The sequence below is a fragment of the Dipodomys merriami genome, unplaced genomic scaffold (assembly GCF_024711535.1).
Source record: "Dipodomys merriami isolate MVZ:Mamm:240054 unplaced genomic scaffold, mDipMer1.0.p SCAF_92, whole genome shotgun sequence".
Lineage (NCBI taxonomy): Eukaryota > Metazoa > Chordata > Mammalia > Rodentia > Heteromyidae > Dipodomys > Dipodomys merriami.
Window position 1 is genome coordinate 626,731 of NW_027206535.1, and position 10,213 is coordinate 636,943.

Genomic DNA, 10,213 nt, shown 5'->3' on the forward strand with positions numbered 1-10,213 from the left:
GGGTTCAATTCCTCAGTACCACATACACAGAAAAAAGCCAGAAGTGGTGCTATGGCTCAAGTGGTAGAGTGCTAGCCTTGAGCAAAAGAAGCTCAGGGACAGTGCCCAGGACTGGCAAAGAAACCCACAAAAAAACAAAAACCTGTTAGATACTAATTCATGAACTTCAGCTAACCAGCTCTGCCATCTTCCAAGTAATTTATTTCCAGACCTCAACTTTCTCACCTGTACTGAAATGAGCTCCACTAATGAATATTCCCCAGAAACATCTTGAAAAGAAATCACGAGATTGAGAATCCTCATTACAGCACTCATATTACATTGCATTCATAAGAGCTTTGTGCTTATACCTGTTGAAGTGAGGATACATCATAACCCCTGGCTGAATCAGGAGAGAGAAAGTCAGCAACATCCTGAGTTGTTGAAAATTTATTTGGAGAGCTGAGAATGAGTCACACACTAGGCCAAGGTTCCTTCTCCAGTAGCAGCATCACCGGGTCCCCCTCGCGCAACACTAAAATCTCTGTACTGTCTCCTGGACTTTGTTTATCTACTTTGAAGCAATCCCATTTGGGAAAATACTACAATCAAAACTAATCAAAGTTGGGTAAAATGGGCAAATAGTTTCAATCTGTACAGTGACTACTGAGGTAATGGGAAAGGACAGATGGAGACCTGTGTGAGTTTATTATTTCTCCTTTGGTAAGTGTTTCTGTCATACACGGCATCAACAAGCAGCTTTAATTCCATTCAGTGGCAGGAGTCCAGCATGCAGATTGGTACATCATGAGGAAAAAGTCAGTTTTCTGCTGGCCACAAGCAGAAAGTGTGTGTGTGTGTGTGTGTGTGTGTGTGTGTGTGTGTGTGTGTGTGTGTGTGAGAGAGAGAGAGAGAGAGAGAGAGAGAGAGAGAGAGAGAGAGAGAGAGAGAGAGAGAGAGAGAGAGAGAGTGTACTGGGGCTTAAACTCAGGAACTGACACTCTTGCTTGGCTTTTTTGCTCACAGCTGGTACTTTAACCACTTGAGGCATGCCTCCAGTTCTCAGAAAGATATATTTTTCTTGACTTATTACTAAGAGATCCTATTTCTCCTTCACAAACATAGAACTTAAAAAGGAATGGAAACTAAAAGAGAAAAGGAAGGTGGGCATTTCTTTCTTTGCTGAGCCTGAACCAAGATTTAGGGGTCAATAACCTATTCAAGTTAAATACCTTCAATCTCTCATTCTGTGAGCCGCTTTCTCCTCCATCTTCTACATTAGCTACAGAACAAAGGGATGGATGGGGTAAGCCCTGGTCTGTGCGCCGCCATTCCTGCTCTCCCTAAGTGATGTAAGTGAGGAAGCCAGGTGCACCCCATGTTACAGCCCCTTTTCTTCCTTAGAAGGTCAGGGCTCCATCTTACCTTCTCCCCTGAATGGGGTGTTTACTTTTGTTCTCTTCACCCTCTGGAACCCCAACAGATCATACCAACTGCTTCAGAGTATTTCTGGGTGGGGTTTTTCCTTGGTCTTTTTATTTCAAATACTACAAAAGTCAGGCTCTGGGGGGCTCCTCACACTCACGGCTCTTTTCTGTCACATTCACTGCCCTTCTCCCCACAGCAAATCTACTTCAAGGACAGCGCCTAGTGAACTGAGCTCTCAGCTTGCTCTGAGAGCCCGAGGAGCTGTTTCCATCGGTTGAAGCCCCAGTTGCTTTTACCTGGCACCAGCTCTCCAGCCACATTCAAATAAGGCATTTATCTCCACAGCAGAACTTAAACCCCTACTCAACTATTCCACTGCTCCCATTATACCCACCCCACACCAACCATACAGGTAAGGAGGAAGACAGTCAGGAATGCTTTTTTATGAACTCTAAATTCAAATTCATATCCACCGACTCTCCCACCCCCCCCTCTCCACCACCCCCACAGGATTTCATTGAGATTTCTCCCAACAGTCATTTGGAAAAAAAAAGGTGAAACAAAAAAAGGTCAAGGTCTTGGTGCTCAGGCTAAGGGGCTCCATGCGCTAGGACACCAGCGGGCAGGGGCTTCTGCCTCTCCAGCCCATTCCCAAGCCACCACCCGACCCCCGGCTGCAAAAGCAGGGAGGGGAGGAGCCAGCGCAGGACCCAGGGGCGGCATCTCAGGATCAGGCAGAGCCCCCGGCAGCATCATTCAACTTGGCCACTGTGGACAAACACAGAAGAAAAAAACAAAACACACACACAAAAAAACACTGTCAAGTAGTAGGGGAAAACCTTGATTTCATAATTCATCCCAGTCTCCCATGATTCCTCCACACAATTAATCATTAGACTACCTAACATAGGTAGGCATGGCGTGCTCAATCTCTCTCTCTCTCTCTCCTCTCTTTGCAATGATACTGGGGACCTCTACCAGTTGAACCATACTTCTAGCCATTTTTTTTTTTTTTGAGAGATCTTGCTAACTTTGCCCAGGCTAGCCTTAAATTTGTGATCTTCCTACTTCTTTTCTTTCTCCTTGAGTTTCTTTTTGCTCAAGGCTAGCATTCTACCACTTGAGCCACAGTGCCATTTCTGGCTTTTTCTGTGTATGTGGTACTGAGGAATTGAACCAAGGGCTTCATGCATGCTAGGCAAGCACTCTACCACTAAGCCACATTCCCAGCCCTGATCCTCCTATTTCTGACTCCAGAGAAGCAGGTACTCATTACCACACCGTGGTCTTATGCATAAGAGAATTAGAGAACTTTTTGTAAAAAGAGAGGGAGAGAGAACTTGTCTTTTCCTATCTACGAATAGAACATTTCTTGCCTTTTTTGGAGGTACTTGTAGAAAACAAATACAGGAAAACAATTCTGTAGACACCAAATAACTAGATGCTTTTAGGAAAGGGACCTAAGGCTCTGGGGCACTGGAGGCCACACAGTGGTGAAGTGGTCACTACGTGGAGGCCAGCCAGACCGTGCATACGCTATTTGGAGTGAATTTAATCACTTTGAGTTTAATCAAAAACATTTGCATTTGGATTTTACCAAGACTTTTGTTAAGGAAGCTATGTACGTCAAGCTGTGGAAACAGGTGGCAAATATAAGACTAGCTTGCCCCTTTGTTTTCTTACAGATGACCTGCTGGTGTGACACTAACCATTTTTGTTGTTGTTGTTGTTTTGTGCCAATCCTAGGGTTTGAACTTGGGGTCTGGGCACTGTCCCTGAGTTTTTTTGCTCAAGGCTAACACTCTACCATTTGAGCTATGGCAGCATTTCTGGCTATTTCTGTGATTAACTGGAGATAAAAGAGTCTCACAGACTTTTCCTGCCCAGGCTGGCTTCCAACCATCATCCTTGGATCTTAGCCTCCTCAGTAGCTAGGATTATAGGTATAAGCCACTGGTGCCTGGCTACTTCTGGCTTTTTAGTGTTAATTGGAGATAAGAGTCTCAGTGTTTGCTGCTTGGGCTGGCTTCCAATCACAATCCTCAGATCTTAGCTGCTCGAGCAGCTATGACTACAGGTATGAGCCACTGGTACCTGACCAGTTTGATTTCCTTATTCCTTCTATTCTTTCCTAAATACCAGACTAATTGTGAATATCTTTAGGACTCAAACTTGACTGAAAGAGACGGCAGCTCAGACAGAAAAGAAAAAAGTACAGAATTCGAGAAGATCAGAGATGAAGAAAACGTACAAAATTATATATATATTTATATATATAATAACATGACATATCTATGTACAACATGGCTGGGACAGTCAAGGAAACTATACAATGGTGTTGAGCATTTTCCCCTTCCCATATGGACTTTAGATTAAGGGTGACAGCATGAGAAAATGGAGCAAGAAACACATGAATTATATACAATTACAGGTGACAGTCAAGGAGTTTGGGGGGCCAGGGAGTCTGGGGATCCTGCTCTCCATTCCTTCCTCACCAACCTTTTTCTAACCAATCTGAGTGACAGCCAGCAAGTGGACTGGCTGGCCAGCATATATATCTACACCTCCCTCCCACTCCCCCCCAGCATACCAGCAAGTCGTTCTCAATGGGCCTAGTGTTTGGCAAGTCAGAATTTGTGAGATGAAGGGCAAGAAAGGAGTAGAGAATCTTGTTCTCTTGAATAGTTTTCAGCCTGGTGCTCTTTGTCAGAAGTGGCAGGCTACATTCAGTAAGACTCAGGCCAAGCTGGTGAGAACTAAAGATCCTGGTTACCACAATCTCTTCTCCCACATGTTTATGAGTCAGCACTGCTGCCTCCTTATTGCACAAGAACTGGCTTACTAAGAGTAGACGGCAGATTTCTCAGTCTTCCTTTCCTAAACCTAAACACTTTCCCCAGCTTCTTCTAAAGTGAATCATCTCTTAAAAGCTTGCTGCTTCAGCCCTGCAGTAGCACTAAGTCCCAGGGCTAGCTCAGTGTATCCCTTTTCTTCCTTTCTCCCTAACAACACAGCAGACATCCAAAGTACACCTGAGAACTGGGTCTCCACGAGGGCATAACTGAGTCTAGCTAGCTTTTTGTTTTGGTCGGTTGTGGGGCTTGAACTCTGGGCCTGGGCGCTGTCCCTCAGCTCTTCAGCTCAGGCTAGCGCTCTACCACTTGAGCCACTGTGCCACTTCTGGCCTTTTCTGCTTATGTGGCGCAGAGGAATCAAACCCAGGGCCTCATGCATGCGAGGCAAGCACTCTACCACTGAGCCACCTTCCCAGCCCATGGCTAGCTTCTTCAAGGTGTATGTGGCTTTTTTTTAAATTGAGCCTCAAGACCAGGATACACCTATTAAAGTCTGTTGCCTAAATATATAGTCCTCAAACCTCAAACTTCCCCTCTCCTCCTGTAGCCCTAAAGTTTTGCCTCTGTGGATTATAGTGTGAAGCTCACCTACAGGGTCTTCTGCACTTTTAGTTTTAGGACAGATAGTACAGAGTTTTTCAGCTGGCAGGTACAGGATTTTAGAATCAGAATCAATTTTGTACAGTTAACTCTATTTCATGGATGAGGAAACAGAAACGCAGACAGGCTGAATAACCCAGCCAAGGTTATACATCAGTTACTGCTAAGACCAAATGGAAACAGAACCCAGATAAATTGACTTCTAAACCACTGCTCTTTTCACTATGCCATGATACTTTCCAAAGCAACATGCTGGAAGAGAGAGAAGGTACCCATTTTCCATGGATAGTTTTCATCAATCTTTGTATTATTTGCAAGCTAGGGCAAACTGTAAGAGATGTTAAGGAGGGAAAGTGGGCACTGTAGTTTTAGGCAAGCAAATTAGTTTTCCTTTTTGAAGGTTCTAAACCTGTCATAATGGAAACATGAAGCAATAGCAGCCTAAGGGACAAAACACTTAGAAGCACAGAAAACAAGACTCATTCAATCTGCCTTTCCCAACTAGGTCAGGTCAGGTGAGCCTTGGGATATTAAATCTGTCACAGGATTCCAAGGCTCAGCCTAGCCAATTTTGGTACTTTCTCTACCAAAAGAAGAAATCATCACCCCAGTTACTCACATAAGACAAAGTGTTGTCAGTACTATCCAACCCTAATCCCTCTATTTCTAGGCCCCTATCTGGGCTACAGTAGAGTGTAGATCTCTCGGTTTAACTAAGAATGAACTTGGAGCCCCTCTTCAACCTACATTACCTTCTCAGCAGCCCCCTTGCAGCATCAGTTTTTTTTCTGGCTAGCAAGCTAAAAAGATCTGACTAAGTGTCCACTCCATCCCTGCCTACAATATATGAAAGGCCAGTGGGTGAGGAAGGGGAGGAGAAGAGGGCCCAGGTTACCCCGCAAGCTTGCTGGTGACGAGTGAGGACTTTCTCTGGGGTAGATCCTGCGGGGTAGGGATGTGGTCACCAGTCACCAGGTTCTTGTCTGGTCCTGCACTTGGCAGCTGTTTATTCTTCATCTTGGCTTTGGCCATGTTGTAGTCTCCTGAGTCAAAGTATTTTTGCTAAGAGACAAGATGGGGGGGGGGGGAGAGGCTCAGGTGAATGAGGAGCTCTTACAGTCCACAAAATCAAGGAGACTCATCTCACATCCATTGTAAACTCTCATCCACACTGAGATCTTTCAAGAAGTCTTCCTCATACACACTGGAACATTAATAACATGCTTTCATGACTTCTTAGTGCTCCAGCTTTTATAGCTTTGTAAGTAGTTCCCTAGTAATAGTCTATGTTTTCCAAGGGACAGCTACTATACACTTTGTACTCAGTACAAGACGGTTCAACTAGAATTACTACTATTTTATGTGTGTGTGTGTGTGGTGTGTGTGGTGTGTGTGTGTAGGTATGTGCTAGTATTAGGACTTGAACTCAGGGCCTTGAACTATTACTTGTCTTGTTCACTCAAAGCTGACACTCTATCATGAGCTACAGCTCCACTTCTGTTTTTGTTTTTGTTTGTGTTGTTGGTTGTGGGGCTTGAACTCTGGGCCTGGGTGCTGTCCCTCAGCTCTTCAGCTCAAGGCTAGCACTTTACCACTTGAGCTGTAGCGCCACTTCCAGCTTTTTCTGCTTATGTGGTGCTGAGGAATTGAACCCAGGGCCTCATGCATGCAAGGCAAGCACTCTACCACTGAGCCACCTTCCCAGCCCTACAGCTCCACTTCTATCTGATATTTTGGTGGTTAACTAGAAATAAGAGTCGCATGGACTTTTTGGCTTGGGCTGGCTTCAAACAATGATCCCTAGCTCCTGACAAGATAGGATTACAGGCATGAGCCACCGGAATGTGGCTCAACTAGAATTATTTACTTCACTCATTAAGTTTCCTGAGGCTCTTACTAGGTGCAAAGCAATAGCTTGGTGCAGGAGAAACAAAAATAGATAACAGACACAGAAGACCAACTTGAAGCCAACAAGCTCAAAATAAAATATGTTGTTCTCAGACAAGGAATAGGAACTGGGCTTGTTCAGGAGGCTCATGTGCTTTCTTTTTCCCACCACTCCCACACATGTTCCAGGGCTATGACAGCCTGCCCACGCCTGCCTGGCTATAGAGAGGTAAACTGCAAACAGCATCATGTTATCATCTGTGCCTAGGACTCAATAACTGGGAATCTCCACAGGAATCTGTTTCAGTCTCCATTCTATCTACACCAAAGAGCACATTCCATCTTACTGTCTTACAATCCTCCAGTCAGCTTCAGGTACCAAGGAACATGGTTAAGAGTAGGATGACTGAAAGTAGACTTTTGTGAGAAAACCTTTTTGTTGTGGTGGTGGTTATTGTTTTGGTGCTGAGGAATCACACATCTAGGACCTTGTACATGCTAAACAAGGGCGCTACACTTGAGCTACATTCCCAGTTCAGGAAGACCACTCTAGACACAAAAAGCCTCTTGAGAGGGAGTATATTTGATGTCTAGTGCTAACTTTAAGGTTCTGAGGAAATCTGTTTCAAATTGAGGATTTATGTAAGACAGCTGGCTTTGTTTTTCTGAATTAGTGCACCCCAAAATTTATCAGTAATCTCCTAAAACTTCTTAACATCCAAGCAGGCAGATGCTTGGGAGTAGGCTGCATTTCTAGTCCCTAACATCCTTCTTTTAATGCCTGTTATACCACATACCCAAATGCCCTACTATCAGCCTAATTTCCTATAAAAGACATCAGAAGGAAGCTGCTATTATATTAGAGATTTACAATAATGTGGTTTTCTCTTTTCAAGTTTGTTTCTTCTTTGTTACTGACCAACAATAAAACCTCCAAAAAAAAATCTCCAGACTTCATCCAAAGAACCCTTCATTCAAAGAGGGTAAGAGAAAGTGTCCCATACCCCTTTCTGGAGTCTCTTCATCAGGAAGTCAGAGCCTCCAGGCTTTTGTCCTAGGCTTGGGTATTTGGCCTTTAGCTTTGCCTCCTCAGCCCTCTCGGGAAGAATACCTTCTTTTTCCTGTGTGTCCTAAAGGAAACAAACCAAATAAAGTTAAAAGGCTGAGAAACAATTGCTTTTAATATCTGAAAACTCTTATCCTATCCATTTTTTCTGGAGATTTATCCACTTTTAAACAAGCTACCCTTACTCTGCTTTTAAAGATAGACTTTTGTTCAAAATCCTAAAGCGCAAGATGACTTGTACTATAAGAAAAAGAAAAGTTGCTTTTTGGGGCTGGGAAGGTGGCTCAGTGGTAGAGCACTTGCCTTGAATGCAAGAGGCCCTGGGTTCGATTCCTCAGCACCACATAAGCAAAAAAAAAAAAAAAGCCCGAAGTGGCGCTGTGGCTCAAGTGGTAGAGCGCTAGCCTTGAGCTGAAGAGCTGAAGGACAGCGCCCAGGCCCAGAGTTCAGGCCCCACGACCGGAACCCCCCCCCAAAAAAAAAAGCTGCTTTTCATACCACACCCAAGGAACTACCAAGTAACTTGTGAGCACTGGGTCAAAGGTAATGCCAAAACATAACACTTGAATCATAGAGATATACACCTTACTCAGCACAGATGGCAGGAAAGACAAGAAGAAAAAAAGACCAAAACACTGGCCAGTGCTTCGGATGATAAAAGGTAATAAAGATGTCTTGCGGGCCAAAGGAGTTGTTTTTTTTGACAGCCATTTGGTAGATCTTCCCATGGAGGTGGCTAGCTATGTTGTCTTCTCCAACTAGCTCCACCAAGTAATTGCATATCATTGCTTCAGCATTTCCATAAATACTGTGATAGGCATTGTGACACACAAACAAAAAAAAATCACAGGAAACTCAAGAAACAGTGACTTCATCAGTATTCACACATTTGTGTTCATTAAAAAAAAAAAGAAAATCAATGCCTACCCTGGGGGTGGGATAAGTGACTTAAGTTTGGGGAAATGCCAGGAGCTCAAATGTCTCCCAGGGCTCTTGCTGTTGTCTCTCGTTTTCTGCGTGCCTTGCTGATCTTTCCTAATTTTTATAAGGACCTGAAGTCAATGTATGCCTCTTATTAGTGGAATTTCCCTAGAAAATACTGTTTAGATATAACACCAAGTGTATTTCAGGAGTATTAGAGCCCAGTACTAAATGTTATAAATCAAATACAAACCCTAAGAAGGAGTGTATTTGATGTTAGTGTTTTGATCATTGAATGGCAGATAGATTGAGTCTCACTGCTTTGGCAGTCTAAGGGAAAAATGGTGATGTCTTTCTCGTCACGACTCTGTCAGTGTCTTTTCTAGGCTTAACCTCCACATTATGTCTGGAGATCTAGTCTTCTTTCTTCTTGTTCAGTCGTCACTGAAGGTGAACAACAGATCATCTCTAATAACAAGTCTGAGAAAGTTGCCACCTTAAGCTAGCCATGGTAATAATTATTCTTCTCCCCTCCCCCAATGCTATTCTTTTTTTTTTCTTTTGTTAAACATCTTTACTTTTACTGTATCCTTCTGCAGATTGAGGATGGAGGCCCTAGCTTGCCTTGAGGACCATTTATTTACCCCTACTAATCAAACATCACTCAACAATCCAGGACCACCAACCCCCTCTCCCTCACCCGTCATTCACCTAGTCTTTCCAAATACCCGCCCACATCCAGGTTTGACCAATTATACCGTAGCTTCCATGGCTTCAGCAGTAGGCCCACTGACCAATCAGGAAGAGCACTGCACAGACTGACAAACGACCTAACTAATCAGCGCCAGAGAAGAGGACGCGTTGAAACTCACCCAGCGTGACGCAAGAAGTGGCCAACCCCTGCAGAGCCTGAGACCATGGCGACCAATCCGCACCGGTGGGAGACTGTTTCCCGCCCCATCGCGGCCGCCCCCAGCTCACCCGCCTGCACCCCTTCCATTTCACCTGCTTTTCCTCTCCGGTTTCCTCCGCAGGGTTCTCTTCTTCTTGTTTCTGGGACATGGCAGGGCCGGGACGGTGGAGTGTAGGGGGCCCGGGAATTCAACCGGAGAAGGGAAGGGGGAGGGGAGACGGGGACAACCAGCGCTGCAGCTTCGGCTCCTGTCACTATGGTTGCTCAGTCAAAATGGCGGCCCTTGCCCGTGACGTTGAGACCGCCTCTTCCTATGGGAGCCAATGAGGGTGGGAGGGATGGGGCAATGATGTAACGATCTACCAATAGCTGCTGGCTAGAGGTGGGCCCTAGTGAGGTGACCGACAAACTAGAGGACCAACCCGAGAAGAGAGTGAGCCACTAGGACCAATTAGAATATTTTGGAGGATGCCAGAGGCGGGACTAGGAGCTTTGACAGTTTTGCTCTGAGTGTGGGCTCAGACTTTTTTCAACTACCTCCTCCCAGTGCTTGCGAGACGAGGA

General features: G+C 44.8%; 1 protein-coding gene across 2 annotated transcripts; it reads right to left on the reverse strand.

The window, feature by feature from the left end:
• Window positions 1-414: 414 nt before the first annotated feature.
• LOC138821543 (alpha-endosulfine) lies at window positions 415-9,940 on the reverse strand. 2 transcript variants are annotated; one of them, XM_070013880.1, is made up of 4 exons: window positions 9,742-9,940; window positions 7,754-7,879; window positions 5,758-5,924; window positions 415-2,175 (listed from the first exon to the last, which is right to left on the reverse strand). In XM_070013880.1, the coding sequence occupies exons 1-4, from the start codon at window positions 9,796-9,798 to the stop codon at window positions 2,160-2,162; spliced, it is 366 nt and encodes a 121-aa protein (XP_069869981.1). In that variant the 5' UTR covers window positions 9,799-9,940; the 3' UTR covers window positions 415-2,159. The 2 variants fall into 2 exon arrangements, with proteins under 2 accessions (XP_069869981.1, XP_069869982.1); XM_070013881.1 differs by lacking the exon at window positions 415-2,175 and having other exon boundaries at window positions 3,645-5,924.
• Window positions 9,941-10,213: the final 273 nt, after the last annotated feature.